Source organism: Anguilla rostrata, chromosome 14 (assembly GCF_018555375.3).
Source record: "Anguilla rostrata isolate EN2019 chromosome 14, ASM1855537v3, whole genome shotgun sequence".
Taxonomy (NCBI): Eukaryota; Metazoa; Chordata; class Actinopteri; order Anguilliformes; family Anguillidae; genus Anguilla; species Anguilla rostrata.
Genome location: NC_057946.1, coordinates 26,377,461 through 26,395,225, shown reverse-complemented (window position 1 = coordinate 26,395,225; position 17,765 = coordinate 26,377,461). Strand labels below are relative to the sequence as shown.

Below are 17,765 nucleotides of genomic sequence, written 5' to 3'. Positions count from 1 at the left end.
CGTCTGGACCGTGGGCCCTGTGTACACACACACACATATACACACACACACACACACATCAGCACGGCGTCCGGGCCGTGGGCCCTGCACACACACACACACACATTATATACATACACACACACACACACACACATCAGCACGGCGTCCGGGCGATGGGCCCTGCACACACACACACACACACACACACACGCAACATAACCAGGGGCGTTACGGCCGCTGAGGACGCCCAGGCCACGTCCTCTACTTTCGTCCCATGTCCATTTCCAAAGGGCTGTATTTAATTTCACTCTTGAGTGAAAACATCAGTTGCAATCCCTTTAGGAGAGCAATGAACAGTCTTCAGTATTGTCTCAAACTTAAACCTAACCTAGGCACATGTACAGCATTTACACCCTACAACGCATCCTCAAAATTGAACAGATTGAAGGGGAAAAAAGAGCAAACCCAGGCCTAACCTCGCACCACACCCCACCCCCCATCGAGTCTGTTGACCTCAGTATTTTTTTCAGGTTCTAGCAATGCCTCAGAACATAACCACACTGATAAATCCAACTCTACGCTTATAATGGATACCTACAAGGAGTGTGTGAGAGGCATCGTACAAATAAAAAGAAAAGAATGAAGTGTCAGATAGAAAGATTAGAGGGAGAATTCTATACCGCCAAGTCTGAAGCCATTTTGGGGCGAGCATAAAGCAGAGATCGCTCTTACGAGACCTGATCAACGAGAAGGCGGAGAAAGACGTACTCTTTTCCCACCAGAGACCGTTCAGGCATGGTAATAGACCTAATCACCTACTCGCACGATTAGCAAAAAATGTCTCCAGGAGAACTTGCATCCATCCATCAATTATCTATACCCGTTTATCCTGGGCAGGGTCAGGGGTGCTGAAGCCTAACCCAGTGTGCACTGGGTGAGGGAGAACTTTCATATCTGTTACTAAAGTTTGTAATGCATGGCAAATAAAAGAAAATAAAGATTAATAACTGATCTGAAGGATTTATGAAGAACTTTATAAATCAGAAGAAGATGAAGAGAAAGTCTATAAGGATTGATTTTTAAAGGGCTAACCATGCCAAATATTACCATGAATCAAAAAGAGTGCTGGAGTCACCTCATCTCAAGGCTTGAAATTGAGACGGCAAACTCTCTTCAGCAAATAGGGAAGTCAGCGGAACCAGATGGATTTCCTGTTGCGTTTTATGAGGTGGTGATAGACAAGATTGCCAATCCCTTCTTACGAGTTCTGAATAAATCATTTGAGCAATCTAAACTGCCAGTCAATGTACTCGGGAAGCATGGCATTAATTCACAAAAATGGAAAAGACCTGCAGCAATGTTCCTCCTTCAGGCTGATTAGTCTTCCTAATGTAGACTGTAAATTGCTGTCTGAAATACTGCCACAAAGACTTGAAGGCATTAGGACAGCAATAATTGATGGGGCCCAAACAGGCTTTATTAAAAGACATAATTGCTATCATAGTTCTGTTATTTATTCAATATTACACATTGTGTAATATCCCCATCTGCCACAGGGAGTTTATCCTTGCCACTGTTGCTAGGCTTGCTCCCGTGGGGGTTTAGGCCAGGCTTGTCTGCGAACCGTATTGTGACAATTGCTGTGAAATACGGTACACAAATAACATTTGATTGATTGATTGTCTCAAGAATCAACAAAGTCCTGGCCTTCTTGTGTCTACACACTCTGAGAAGGCCTTCAACAAGGTAGAGTGGGCCGATGTATCTGATGTGAGGAACAGGTTTGGATTTGGACCGAAGTCTATTAAACTTCAGATTAGACTTCTTTGTAAGATGCCCCAAGCCTCAATGCAAAGCCACGGCCTCCGCTCACCACCGTTCTGCCTGCCATGTGAAACAACCCAAGGACGTCCTTTGAGTTCATCGCTGTTTGCGGTAGCCTTAGAAACCGCTAGCAATTTATATTAGACAAAATGAAAATATCCGAGGGGCAGCCATTTCGAGAAAGCATTATAAGATTGTGTTATTTGCAAATCATGTGCTTATTGCTATTCCTGAGCCGAGTCATCCTCTTCATGCACTCATTGAAGGCTTAACATTTTTTTTTATTGATTTCTGGCTATAAAGTCTACTTAGAAAAATCCTAGAATATGCCCTTGGAAAGCACAGGAGGTGCGGAGCCGGACTGTGTCAAAGCAACTCAGTGGAGCCTGACTGTGTCAAAGCATCTCAGTGGAGCCGGACTGTGTCAAAGCATCTCAGTGGACCCGGACTGTGTCAAAGCATCTCAGTGGAGCCGGACTGTGTCAAAGCATCTCAGTGGAGCCGGACTGTGTCAAAGCATCTCAGTGGAGCCGGACTGTGTCAAAGCATCTCAGAGGAGCCGAACTGTGTCAAATCATCCCAGAGGAGTCTGACTGTGTCAAAGCATCTCAGTGGAGCCTGAATGTGTCAAAGCATCTCAGTGGAGCCGGACTGTGTTGAAGCATCTTAGTGGAGCCGGACTGTGTCAAAGCATCTCAGTGGAGCCGGACTGTGTTGAAGCATCTTAGAGGAGCCTGACTTAAAGCACCTACAGTTAGTGCAACAAATCTATCTCACAACTGCCCAAAATGAAAAAAAAATATCTGTAGGTAACCAAATACATTTTTTACGAGAATGTGTGCACTCACAAACATTCTGGGCTACAATTTGTGACAAGGTATCGCTGGTTTACACTGGAATACACAGGTAAGTGTGCATAAAGTTTTCTGCTCCCGTCAAACAATTCCATACTCCTTCCATGAACATCAATAAATCATTCATCTCTTGTTAATGCTTGCCAGAAAGATAATCATGGTCACATGGGTGAGTGATAAACGACCTTCCGTCAGGCTACTCGCTACTCTGACCTCGCTACTAAACAACACTAAATGATCACTCAGTGGCACGGCAACGGTAACAATGCTACAACAAGATAATCACAGTTTGTTTGTAAAAGAAAAAATGCAAAGGACCTAGGCTAGGCCTAAACCTTGCATTATGATTACATACACACAAGCAAACACCCACAAACACACACATGCATGCACAGCACACACAGACAAACATTGTAATACTGAAATAATATTCAAGTGGCTTTGCCGGCAAAAACATTTATGTTTCCAAACCATAATCATATTTTCATGAGACATGAACTGCTTTGAAAAGACAAATTGAAAAAGACAACTAGAAGACAAATGAGTGAAATCCCTCATTTACATAAATTGATCATGAATAATACATATATTACAATATTACAAAAAATAAACAACAGAGTTCACCATTCTGACATTGTTTCCAGCACACACACATATGCATGGGCATACTCACATACAAACACATGCACGCACACACACACACACACGCACACTCATATGTATACAAGCATACGTGCGCATACATACACAAACACAGACACACCTGCATATGGACACAAGCGCATGTGCACATACCTTCATACACACACACTCACACACACAAACAAACAGACACACACACACCTGAGGAACTTGTTGAGGTCTCCGTGCTTCATGTACTCGAACACCATGATGAGCGGGTCGGCCTCCACACACACACCATAGAAGGTGACGATGTGCTCGTGCTGCAGGTTAGTCAGGAGCTCCGCCTCTCTCTGGAAGTCCGTCCGTCCATTCTCACTGGCCTCCTTGAGTGTCTGGGGGGAGCAGACAGAGAGACAGACAGACAGACATGAGCTCACAGAAACACTGTTTATGGAAACACACCGATTTATTCACTAGGCACAGAAATCAGGCAACTGCCACCTACTGCAAACTTTCACGGCAAAATATACAGTTATGATTGTGGGCCGGACATCGTATACACCCCTATCTTTAATGTGTGATATTTGCACTGTTCTGATAGCGTGACATACACTCTGCCATGACTGCGGGATCATTATCAAACCTGCTTGTTCCTGGTCAGGGTCGCAGGGGGGCCTGGAGCCTATCCCAGCATGCATTGGGTGAGAAGCAGGAATACACCCTGGATAGGCTGCCAATCTATCGCAGGGCACACACACCATTCACTCACCATTCACTCTCACACTCATACCTACGGGTAATACAGACTCTCCAATTAGCCTAACCTGCATGTCTATGGATAGGCCAGGAACAAAAATCAGCCAGCTGCCACCTACTGCAAACTTTGGACTGCGTGGACATAGAAAGAACATGCAAATCCACACAGAAAAACCCCGCCCGGGATTCTTGAAACTTCTTGCTGTGAGGCGGCAGTGCTATCCACTGGACCAACTGAAAACAAAGGTTTGGGGGGGGGGGGTTTCTAAAACTTTCCATAAACTAATAGTAGATATTCAAATGTGTTTCCCCAGTCCTGTCTGAAATAAAACTGTACTACAACTCTGAACACCACAACGAAGGGTCATACCATATTTTAACAGCTGACTCACTCAGTACATTAGCACATTAATTGTTAAGAGGGAATGTACTGTAAGTATCTAGACAGGAAGCCTTAGTCATAATTTAACTAAAATTGTGTTAAATGCCTTATGAATTCATTTTACACACAAATTGAATACTGCAGTTCATCCCGAGTGTTGTTGAATTGAATATATGATGCAAATAGCTAGCCAGCAAAATTTATCACAGTTCTCCATGCCAGCTCACTATTTATGCACTTTCTAGTCCCAGGGTTGTAGTATTAAATGATGAGAGGTCCTTTCATATTTACAGTCTCAGAGAGCTTGCTGTGAAAGGAGTTAGCATTAAGCTAACTGAACAATATTAAAGTTTTTCATACGTGCATAAAATACAAGATACTAGCTAACTGGCTAGTTAGCCAGCCCGCTAGCTAGGAAAACATATCAGGGGTATCAATATTATCTAGCTAGCTGGCACAGGTTATACTGTGGCCATGAGCTTTTCCCCTTTGTTTCTGTTTTCCTTTCGCCTGCCAAGTTAGGTTCCCATGATTTTTTGGCAAATATTGAAAGAAGCAGCCCCCTGTGATGTATGAATTACTTCATCACACATGCAGTGATCATTTAACTAATCCAAATATCAGAGGTCTCCTTTGCTGCAGTCAGACAGATTTCATTCAGTTATCATGAGCAAGAGGACCGCCCCCCCCCCCCCCCCCGATTCCCTAGAAGAGACCAGAGCTCCCTCCCGAAGGGACCTGAAACCCCCAACCCCCCCTCAGCCCCACCCCTACCCCCACCCCCAAAGCAATAACAGAGATCACAATCTCTCCCACCCCGAGAACGAGTGGAATTCAAACCATGGTTGAAACTCTGTGGGAAACATGTATGAATTTGCATTTAACCATAATCATAACCATTTGCATTTAACTACGCTACATTTCTCAATAGGGTGACTGTTCTTAGTTAACACATCAATTGTATTAACTCTATTAACACCACATAACTTCACAAACCAGAGGCCAAAATGCCATGGTCAAACTTCAAAATTGAAAGTGCAGAAATAAGTGAACATTGTAAACAATGTAAACCAGTGCTGCTGGTGTTAAAAAGCTCAGGATTCCCTCGCAGTTGCAAACCGTGGAGTTTCAATATAAAATGGCGAGCATTAATATCAATATGCAAGTCTGGAGTAAATCATCAAATCATCAAAGCTCAAAATATTTGCCACGCGTAAAAAATAAAACAAGAGGGAACGAGACTTAAAAGAATGGCAGCCCTGCTTCAGGACGTGCGTTTCTGAGGTTTCCATGGCGACGGATCCCTCTTCTCCTGTGAGTCAGAGCGTGGCTCTCTCCCACCAAAATCACCCGCTGTCAGGCCAAAATCATCCTCAGCTGTGCTACGCGTACCGCGGAACAGAAAATCTCTCATCTGGTGTGTGACATCACAGAGCGAGCGAGCGAGCGAGCGGTGGAGCGGGCGGGCGGGCGAGCAGGCGAGCGGGCGAGCGGTGGAGCGGGGCGGCGGTAGCGGGGCGAGCAGGCGAGCGGGCGAGCGGTGGGGCGGGGCGGTACCTTGACGGCCACCAGGATCTTCTCCTGCTCGGGGGTCAGGTTGTAGCACTCGGCCAGGAAGACCTTCCCGAAGGCCCCCTCCCCCAGCTCGCGCTTCAGCACGATGTTGTGCCTCTTGATGTGCTGGACAACTGCGGGGGGGAAGGGGGGGGGTGGGGGGTTGGGAACATGTCTCAGTGCGTAGTTCACTGCATGGTTGAGATCAGCTCAGTGAGTAGTGTAGTGTGTAGCTGGGTTTAATTCAGTGTGTAACACAGTGTGTAGCTCAGTGTGCAGCTGTGTTTAACTCAGTGAGTAGCGTAGTGTGTAGCTGTGTTTGACTCAGTGTGTAACACTGTGTGTAGCTCAGTGTGCAGCTGTGTTTAACTCAGTGAGTAGCGCAGTGTGTGGCGGTGTTTGACTCAGTCTGTAGCTCAGTGTGTAGCTGTGTTTAATTCAGTGTGTAACACAGTGTGTAGCTGTGTTTGACTCACTGTGTAGCTCAGTGTGTAGCTGTGTTTAATTCAGTGTGTAACACAGCGTGTAGCTGTGTTTAATTCAGTCTGTAGCTCAGTGTGTAACTGTGTTTAATTCAGTGTGTAGCTGTGTTTAATTCAGTGTGCAGCTCAGTGTGTGGCTGTGTTTAATTCAGTGTGTAGCTCAGTAATGGTAAATGGTAAATGGACTGCATTTATATAGCGCTTTTATCCAAAGCGCTTTACAATTGATGCCTCTCATTCGCCAGAGCAGTTAGGGGTTAGGGGTTAGGTGTCTTGCTCAAGGACACTTCGACATGCCCAGGGCGGGGTTTGAACCGGCAACCCTCCGACTGCCAGACAATCGGTCATACCTCCTGAGCTATGTCGCCTCTCAGTGTGTAGCTGTGTTTAATTCAGTGTGTTGCTCAGTGTGTAGCTGTATTTAATTCAGTGTGTAACACAGTGTGTAGCTGTGTTTAATTCAGTGCGTAACTCAGTGTGTAGCTTAGTGTGTAGCTCAGTGTTTTCACTGATAGACTGTGGCCCCTGATGGGGGGCTGTAAGGGTTTGAGCTGTAAGGTGGGGCCCCTAATGGGGAGCTGTAGGGGTTTGTGCTGTAAGGTGGGGCCCCTGATCGGGGGCTGTAGGGGGTTTGTGATGTGAGGTGGGGCCCCTGATGGGGGGCTGTAGGGGGTTTGTGATGTGCAGTGGGCCCCTATGGGAGCTGTGGTTTGTGTGTAAGGTGGGGCCCCTGATCGGGGGATGTAGGGGGTTTGTGATGTAAGGTGGGGCCCCTGATGGGGGGCTGTAGGGGTTTGTGCTGTAAGGTGGGGCCCCTGATGGGGGGCTGTAGGGGTTTGTGCTGTAAGGTGGGGCCCCTGATGGGGGGCTGTAGGGGTTTGTGCTGTAAGGTGGGGCCCCTGATCGGGGGCTGTAGGGGGTTTGTGATGTGAGGTGGGGCCCCTGATGGGGGGCTGTAGGGGTTTGTGCTGTAAGGTGGGGCCCCTGATGGGGGACTGTAGGGGTTTGTGCTGTAAGGTGGGGCCCCTGATGGGGGGCTGTAGGGGTTTGTGATGTAAGGTGGGGCCCCTGATGAGGGGGCTTGGTCACTCACTCACATGTCTGTGATTTTAGCAGGCCACCAGTGCTGCGGAAGTACTGAGGGTTCTCGATCACCGGGATCTTCGTCATTCCGATCATGACGGCGTCGGCGCCCATCTCCGAGGACGACGGGGTGTTGTTGCCGTTGGAAACGTGATGAAGGGGACTAGCGGAGTCGTCATCATTGCTCATGCCAGAGGAGCACCCTAAAACAAAAGTACTAGGGTGTTGAACGCACGGAAAACACCGACAGGCAAGCAGACCCACACTGCCCACACACATACCCATACACCTGACCGTGCACACACGGCCACAGGCACACCACATGCACACACACACACACACACACACGCACGCTACAATACTTCTTTTTGTTTTACAGTCTTCCTCTGCGGTGAATATCAACTGTGGTTTTATGTGAATAAAGACAGTTGAGGTCAGAGGCGGGTTGAAATGCGATCCTCTCCATAATGTGCTGCTGGAAGCATTAAGGATACAATTTCCCTCCTCAGCACAGAAAGGTGGGTGACTGCGCCCCTGATATAATGCACAGACCCCGACACACAGAAACACACACACACACACACACACATGCTGAGATGCATCTCTGATACAACATCCTACAACACAAAACGCAGCCTCATACACACAGACACCGACACACAGAAACACGCAGAAACACACACACGCTGAGCCGCAACTGTGATACTGTATAACATCCAACAACACAAAACCCAGCTTCATACACACAGACACCAACACACAGAAACACAAGCGCATCTCCCCACACACATCTCCCTATTTTACACACAAAGGACAGTTAAATACAATTGGGAGACTGTTTCAAACAGTTCATTTACATTACATTTTAGCATTTAGCAAGCACTTTTGAAAACGAGGTTTGGCTAACAGTAGAGGCTATACTAACTTCTCAGTGAACAACCGATAGCAGCAGGAGTGATTACATTACATTAACCAACAACACGGCAGTAAGTGCAATAGTAGGTGCGATACGGAGATTGAGGATATAGTGCTCCAAGTATTAAATATTACAAAATTGAATTAGAGGGCACAGTGGATTAGATATAGTAAATGGATTTGAGCGCAGGGTGTGAAAGGTCCAACCTCGAATTACACAAGTTTGCTCCCCATGTGGATAAGCCAAACGTTGATGTGAAAGCCGTGGCATTATATAGCATTATCCCACTCCTAAAGTGCAATCCTCCACAGTAATATCCAATAAAATGCAATAATCAACATATTCTTTTTCACAGTTGAGCTTTTCAGGAGTAACAAGCACTAAAGAAAGACCTGAAATGGACTTCAAGTACTGTACAAAAATGCATGTACATGCTACAGTAAATGAATAATGGTTCTGACAAAGGAATGACGGTCTTACCTTTCAGACAGAACTTGGAAATCTTCTCAAATTTGAGAATGATCAACATCAGCACGAATCCCGTGAAGGCCACAGCAGCTATCCCGACGACCACATACGCCTATGAACAAAATAATCAAAGAAACAAACACCGTATCAATCCGCCACAAACTTGGCTCCCTTTTGCCGAGAACTTTAGCGGCATCGCTAAATTCTGTCCTTTGATACTGCTGAGACGTGGCCGTTTGTCTAACAGTATTAGATATATTAGCGTCATAATTTGTTTGAATCAGAGAGTGTGAGTCATTCACTTTCAATGCTTGACTTTTGGCATGAGAGCTTGGCACTGGCGAGAGTATGTATGCTAGAACTCAGAGGTTCCTCTTATGGGAATTTTTATTATGTTAAATATTTAAAACTTTAACTACAGTGTACTTTAATGGAGCCCTAATTGCCAGGATGTCTTCTTGTCATTTTCCACGATTTTCTCGTTTTACATTCCATTATTGTGCAGATCTAGACTCCATGCTTCCTGGACAGAGTGTGTCAAATGTTCAAAAGTCTATGACCAGATTGCTAAAGAGAGAAAAACAGCCCATGTGCTTACAGTAGCTTTGATGAAGCAAAAACCCAACCATTCCCACAGTTCATCTGTTCTTCTAAAACCAACCTCTTTTGAAACAGTTTTGAAGGTGCACAGTACAATGCTAAATCAACTGTTACAGAGCATGCATGGTCCCCACTGGACTCACACAGTATGCACTCGGTTAGAGTTCAACGAACACTTGACTTTTTTCTGCGTGGGCTACAAACTCCTGTCACAAATTTACAGAAATTGGGTAGGGCAAGCCTTAATTCACCAACATCCTGAATTAATACCAGTGTTTCACAATCGTGTCCCGACTGTCAAATCAGGGCCCACTTTGAGTATTAATCCTTTTACAGACCGTACATATGAATCAACAATTAATCACGCACTAAATATCCAAACGAGCTGCAAACTGCATGAATGAGTTATATTTTTTATTTGGCACTCACAGCTACACTGTCTTCATGTTCTGACGTTGGTGGTGGTGTTACTGTCCCTAAAGAAGAAAAAGAGAAAACAAAGAAATAAACTTCAACCAGAGAAAAATCATAAGTTTCTCTCTGTGTGTCTGGCAATCACATTACTAATTATTACCAGCTGAGTACTGAGTCACTTTAAAAGCTCGCATTAATCTATCGGGTGTCACACAGTTTTTTCTGTCGGGTTTGTTAAGCAGCAACAGAGATGAAGTATACATTGATCATGTAAGGAAAGATGGCATTTATTATTAATAGGAAAATGCACTATATATAATGCACACTGGATTTCATGTTAAAGTACAGACAGCTTTATTTTCCAGGTATTTATTTACATCCATACTGGGTGAACCATGTAGGAATTGCAGCCTTTTTTCATACACAGTCCCCCCATTTTGGGGGACCAAAAGTAACTGGACAACCGGCTGCTCAGCTGGTTCTTGGACAGCTGTGCGTTGCTGCAGCATTAGTTCATGATGAACAAGAAAGCTAATGAGAGGTTCAATTTGCACTTGGAGTCTATTGCTGTTGTCTCTCAACACAAGGGCCGAAAAAGTGTCAATGCCAGCAAAGCAGGCCATCGTGGGGTAGAAAAATCTGAATAAATTGATTGAGACATAGATATATATGGTATATATACAGTGCAGTCCATACGAACCTAGACAGTGACACAATTTTTGTTATTTTGGCTACGTACTCCAGTCCATTAGATTTGAAATGAAACAATGAATATGAATGAGGTTATCATTTACATCCATCTCGGATGATCCGTGTAGGAACTACAGCCCTTTATTACACAGTCCCCCATTTTAGCAGACCAAAAGTAAGACAGTCTTAAATAATCCAGTCTTAAATGAAGTCATCATATTTAGGACTTGTTAGCAAAACCTTTGCATTGGATGACTGCCTGAAGTCTGTGACCCACAGACATCAACAGACGCAGGGTAACTTTCCCCATAATGCATTGTCAGGCTTGTACTAGAGCCATCCTCATTTGCTGTTTGTTTTCGGGGGATTTTTGCCTTCAGCCTGGTCTTCAGCAAATGAAACGCACGTTCAATCTGATTCAGGTTGGGTGACTGGCTGACTGACTGACCGACCAGTCAAGAACATCCCATTTTCTGGCCCGGTAAAACTCCTTGGTTGCTTCAGCAGCGTGTTTGAGGTCATTTTCCTGCTGCAAGGTGAGGTGTCATCCGAAGAATTTTGAGGCAATTGATTGGATCTCAGCAGATAAGATGCTTCTGTACACTTCAGAATTCATCCTGCTGTTGCCGTCAGCAGTCACATCATCAATAAAGAGAAGTGAGCCAGTTCCAGTGGCAGCCATACATGCCCAAGCCATAACACCATACCTCAACTGTGTTTCAAAGATGAGGTGCTATTCTTTGGATCATACTGTATATAACTTAAAAGCATGACATATATCTGTAAATTTTAAAGCACAATTATTATTCTTTTTAATTATTTATTTGCCAAATCTAACATATTGAAAAATAAAGCAGTAAATGTGGCATGTGAAAAAGTTGAGGCTCCCTGTCAGTCAGTACTTAGCCACTTCTCCTTTGGCAGAAATCACAGCTTCCAGTCATGTCTTCTAGCCAGCTAACAATCTTGCTATGCTAGCCAGCAATTCTTGCTTTTTTCCCCACTCTTTCTTGCAGAACACTTCCAGTTTAGAAACAATCTTAGGTCTTTGAGCATGCGCTGCATATTTCAGATCTACAGACAGATTCTCAATAATATTCAAGTCTGGGGATCGCAAAAGGCCATTCCAATTAAAATTTTGCTTATTTAACAATTAAACTTTTGTTCATTTATATAGCTCATAGTTGACTGATGATGTTCATGTCTTGTTGTACTATCCAAACTCTTTTCAGCTTCAATCTCTTCACTGACTCTGGGACATGTTTCCTGTGCCACATAACCCCAAAGCAAAACAGGTCCAGCCCCGTGCTTAACGATTGGCAAGGTGTTCTTTTCTTCAAAAAAAAAAAAAGCTTCTGATGTTTTTTTTCCAAATGTATCTTTGGCGACTGTGAACAAAGAGTTCACGTTTTGTATTCACTAGCTCACAGTAAAGGCTCTGGCTTATCGAAGTGTTGTGTTGCGTACTTCAGACATTTACTTTTGTGATGAGACTGCAGGAAAGGTTTCCTTCTGGCAACTGATTCATCTAGATCCTTTCTGAGTAAGCAACATTTTCTTCAGGGCCTTTGCACTGATATGTGGGTCATGCTTCGCATATCTGACCAGCCAAGAGCAGTAATATCAGATATTTCTCGGTCTTAAAGATCTTGCCTTGACTCTAACAGTTCCTTTAAACTTTAACGTTTAACTTATTTCTTAATGGTGTCTCTATCAGTGGAATTTCCAAGCTGGAAGCATTTAGATATCTTCTTATAACCGACCCCTGCTTTGTAAGAGTAAATCATCTTTATTTTCAAGTCCCCAGTCACCTGCTTAGAGGGGACAATGGTTGTAGAGAGTGAGCACAACACCCTTAGAGGATAGAAGGGTCAGAGTATATATTAAGCCCTGCAATTGTCTTGACCTTGCTAACGTGAAGCTGCAAGAACCTTTTTTGGAAGAAAAAAATTATATATTAATGGATCAACTGAAAGGGTGCTTCAACTTTTACACATTCCACAATTAACATTTAATTTTTTTCAAATTGTTAAATTCAGCTAATACATAGTTTGGAAAGGAGGGAGCTAGTTACACCTGATACATGATGAAACCAGGAAACACATTCTCAAAGAAATGCTAGCTAGCGAGCTGGCTACCACGCATATGGTTCTGATACAAGCGCTAATTTCTGAAAAAGCACAGGTGCGCATTTCGATTACCGTTGAAACTGCAGAACGGAATTACTTTACAGTATGCTGGAGAAACAGACGAATCACGGAGCAACGAAGGGTTTCAGACACTCACCAAATTCGTCCACTGAAATAGAGAGAGAAAAACAGAGACGTTATTTAGCGTGATAGCGCTACAAGACGCACGGAGAACCGAGAGCATGCACACCGACGCTCGGACGGCCTACTGACCGATGGGGTCCATGAAGACGGCCGACACGGTCCTCTGGTCCTCGCCGTAGGCGTTGCGGGCCAGCAGGGTGTACTGGCCGTTGTTGAGGTGCGTGGGGGTCTGCATGTGGAGGCACCCGTGGTACTCGTGGTTGGTGGAGTCGTGTATCTGGGTCCAGATGTAGTCGTGGTCGGGGACGGGCTCTCCGTCGTGCAGCCACTGCAGCTGCGGTTTGGGGTTCCCCGCCACACTGAACGGGATGCACCAGTGATGGTCCGAGGTGGGGTCCATCAGCTGCAGGATAATGGCAGCGACTGGGGAACAAGGGCAACAAGCTCCGTTACCTGTGTTCATTTCTCTTCATGTATGTAATATGTGTGGGGTTACACGGATGTACTGTGTGTTGGCGTACATGTATGTAATATGTGTAGGGTTACATGTGTGTATTATGTGTAGGATTTCATGTTTGTAATGTGTGTCAGGTTACGTGTGTAATATGTGTAGGATTTCATGTTTGTAATGTGTGTCAGGTTACATATGTGTTATATGCGTGGGGTTACACGGATGTAATGTGTGTTGGCGTATATGTATGTAATATGTGCAGGTTTACATGTGTGTGACATGTGTGGGGTTACATGTATGTAATGTGTGTCAGGTTACATGTGTGTAATATGTGTGGGGTTACATGGATGTAATACGTGCTGGGGTATATGTATGTAATATATGTAGGGTTACATGTGTGTAATATGTGTAGGTTTACATGTATGTAATGTGTGTCAGGTTACGTGTATGCAATATGTGTAGGGTTACACGTGTGCAATATGTGCATATTTGTACAAATATAATATGTGTAGGGTTACATACTATGTGCATGGTTGTGTGGATATAATATGTGCAGGATTATGTGTATGTACTATGTGCACGGTTGTGTGGATATAATATGTGCAGGATTATGTGTATGTACTATGTGCATGGTTGTGTGGATATAATATGTGCATGGTTGTGTGGATATAATATGTGCAGGGTTATGTGTATGCACTATGTGCATGGTTGTGTGGATATAGTATGTGCAAGATTACATGTATGTATTATGTGCAAGGTTGTGTGGATATAATATATGCAGGATTAAGTGTATGCACTATGTGCATGGTTGTGTGGATATAATACGTGCAGGGTTATGTGTATGCACTATGTGCATGGTTGTGTGGACGTAATATGTGCAGGATTATGTGAATGCACTATGTGAATGGTTGTGTGGATATAATATGTGGAGGGTTATGTGTATGCACTATGTGCATGGTTGTGTGGATATAATATGTGCAGGATTATGTGTATGTACTATGTGCATGGTTGTGTGGACGTAATATGTGCAGGATTATGTGTATGTACTATGTGCATGGTTGTGTGGATATAATATGTGCAGGATTATGTGAATGCACTATGTGCATGGTTGTGTGGATATAATATGTGCAGGGTTATGTGAATGCACTATGTGCATGGTTGTGTGGATATGTGCACTCACACTGGATGTTGAGGACCACAGAAGCCTCGTTCAGACCCGCTATGTTCTCCGCACTGCAGGTGAGCTCGTGCCCATTGTCAAGGTAAGACAGGTTGGACAGGATGAGCCTGGACTGCAAGTCGGATGTGTCTTCCTGATGAAGGATATCAATACATAAAATATCATTATTACACTCTTTAGCCTTCTTTCATATCTGCAAATAATGTCCATGGTTTTTAAAGAGAATTTTATTTACTTTTTTTCTTAGATTATTGTGGTCTTAAAAAAACTCAACAGTACTTATCTGAACCTATTCTATCACTAAATTGCAAGGAATTCCCATATTTGCAACAAACAAAAGAAAGGCCAATATATCTTTGAATGATGAATTAATCCCTGCGACATATAGGACCAATAGGACATCATTCCTGTATGCCATTAATCTTGTGTGATGTCACTGCTCCCGTATGACATCAGGAGAGATCCAGTACCAGACCTGGGTCAAAAACGTATTTGTTTTCGATTCAAAAACCTTTCTGTGCTCTGTTGATCTTGCCTGGTGTAATTGGGCCTGCCAATATGACCAGAAGGCGGGGTTTGCACTTTTTTGAGCATATTTCATTGGTTCCAAATACACCAGACCAGTAAAGCGTAGAAAAGTATCTGAATCCAGAACAAATACGTATTTGGCCCAGGTCTGGACAGTAGTACGATGGCGGGTTTGCGCTGAAGCAGAGGATACAGTGCGATGGCGGGTTACTGCCGGGCGGCTGTTTAAGGAACAAACCCGAGCGGTGCTATTGGACGCGGGACCATGCCGGGGCAGACTCGGTAACACACATGACCTCTGCACCAGCTCACATGCTGACAGCGCAGCCGGGAAGAAAACACTCCGCGGTGCAAAAAAACCCCATCTGCTTAGCGCCATGCTACTCCTGTTACAGTGTTTTAGCTTTCCGCGCCCCCCAACGGCTGCCCCGTGGACAGCGGAAATGGAAGGTCTCCGACTGCTCTCTAAGATGGAGGTAGTTACGTGCGCATCCCTCATATTGGGTTTTATTAGATTTTCCCACCAACCAAGAGGAAAATAGTTAAATATCTCAGCAGGCATATTTACATTACAGGCATTTAACAGCTGCTCTTATCCAGAGGGGATTTAGCATTTTTTTTACACTACATTTCCAAAAGTATGTGGACACCCCTTCTTATTAGTGGTTTAGGCTATTTTGGCCACACCCACTGCTAACAGGTGCATAAAATCAAGCATACAGCCATGCATGGGTCGTACTGAAGAGCTCAGTGACTTTCAACGTGGCACTGTCATACCATGCTACCTTTCCAACTTGTTATTTTGTCATATTTCTGCCCTGCTAGAGTTGCCCCAGCCTGCAAGTGCTGTTATTGTGAATTGAAAACTAGGAGAATAGGAGCAACAACAGCTCAGTCGCAAAGCGGTAGACTACACTAGCTCACAGAACAGGGACCACCGAGTGCTGAAGCATGTAGCATGTAAAAATCATCTGTCCTCGGTTGCAACACTCACTACAGAGTTCCAAACTACCACTGGAAACAACGTCAGCACAAGAACTGTTCATCAAGAGCTTTGAAATGGGTTTCCATGGCCGAGCAGCTGTACACAAGCTAAAGATCACCATGCGCAATGTCAAACGTTGGCTGGAGTGGTGTAAAGCACACCGCCATTGGACTCTGAAGCAGCGGAAATGCGTTCTCTGGAGTGATGAATCACGCTTCACTGTCTGGCAGTCTGTCGGACAAATCTGTAAAGCACACCGCCATTGGACTCTGGAGCAGTGGAAACGGGTTCTCTGGAGTGATGAATCATGCTTCACTATCTGGCAGTCTGACGGACAAATCTGGGTTTGGCGAATGCCAGGAGAACGTTACCTGCTCGAATGAAAAGTGCCAACTGTGAAATTTGGTGGACGAGGAATAATTGTCTACGGCTGTTTTTCATGGTTTGGGCTGGGCCCCTTAGTTCCTGTGAACGGAAATCCTATTGCTACAGCATACAATGACATTCTAGAGAATTGTGCACTTCCAACATTGTGGCAACAGTTTGGGGAAGGTCCTTTCCTGCATGACACTGCCCCTGCGCACAGAAGAGGGGTCCATAAAGAGATGGGAGTCTGATGAGGAAGAACTTGGCTGGCCTGCCAACGTACTTTTTGTACATCGCTTTGGATAAAAGCGCCTGCCAAATAAATGTAATGTCATGTAATGTAATGCCTGCACAGAGCCCTGACCTCTACCCAATCAAACACCTTTGAGATGAATTGGAATGCAGACTGTGAGCCAGGCTGTAGGCCCAACATCAGTGCCCAACCTCACTAATCCTCTTGGGGCTGAATGGAAGTGAATCCCCGCAGCCATGTTCCAAAATTCAGTGGAAAGCCTTCCCCGAAGGCTGTCACAGCAGAAAAGGGAGTCCAACTCCATATTAATGCCCATGGGTTTGGAATGAGATGTTCAACAAGTACACATCACTGTGATGTTCAGGTATCCACATACTTTTGGAAATGTAGTGTACCCATTTATACAGCTAGATCAGTATACTGAAGCAATGCGGGTTAAGTACCTTGCTCAAGGGTACAACAGCAGTGTTCTACCTAGGAATCAAACCTGCAACCTTTCAGGTATGAGGTCAGTTACTCATATTTATGTTTTGTTCTTCAGTTTCTTTACATGATTTAACTCTTTTTCTCTTACATGATGTTTGTTTACAAACACAGTGGAGCAATTGCACTATGGGATTGCTGGCTCTGTAGCTCCAAAGACTGCCTTTTTGAAAAGGTTCTCCATATCCAGGGTGTGGTTTTAATAGTTGCTGATTTGCATTAATGTATACAAATGCATCGGAATGCCTTCATAGTCACACTCACACAAATTATTATTATTGTTATTATTATTATTATTATTATTATTATTATTATTATTATTGTTGTTGTTGTTGATGTTGTTACAGTACTAACTGACAATATAAACACAAACTAATTATCAAGACTGATTATGTTGTCATATCTGATTACCGACCCATTATTTGACTTCCTGTGCTATACCACACACAACAACCATCAGGAGAGAACGCATTTTTGAAAATCCAAACAATATTGACGTATTCATTGCCAGTCTTTAAACGAAATGGACTGTGGTCAAATACAAAAGCGATGCACACATGGCATGGTTTCAAATGGCATACTATTTTTTTTTTTACATGTAAAATGTGAATCGCCCA

General features: G+C 44.2%; 1 protein-coding gene across 1 annotated transcript in view; it reads right to left on the bottom strand.

Moving 5' to 3' along the window:
* LOC135239563 (BDNF/NT-3 growth factors receptor-like) overlaps positions 1-17,765 on the bottom strand; it is a 28,772-nt gene that overhangs the window by 1,454 nt on the left and 9,553 nt on the right. The window contains exons 7-15 of the mRNA XM_064308301.1: positions 14,534-14,666; positions 13,032-13,325; positions 12,916-12,927; positions 9,955-10,001; positions 8,938-9,037; positions 7,556-7,744; positions 5,980-6,110; positions 3,504-3,676; positions 1-17 (exon numbers count right to left, since the gene is read on the bottom strand). The exon at positions 1-17 is cut by the window's left edge and continues 221 nt beyond it. Coding sequence (XP_064164371.1) covers positions 1-17; positions 3,504-3,676; positions 5,980-6,110; positions 7,556-7,744; positions 8,938-9,037; positions 9,955-10,001; positions 12,916-12,927; positions 13,032-13,325; positions 14,534-14,666 — 1,096 coding nt within the window. The remainder of the gene's footprint in view (positions 18-3,503; positions 3,677-5,979; positions 6,111-7,555; positions 7,745-8,937; positions 9,038-9,954; positions 10,002-12,915; positions 12,928-13,031; positions 13,326-14,533; positions 14,667-17,765) is intronic.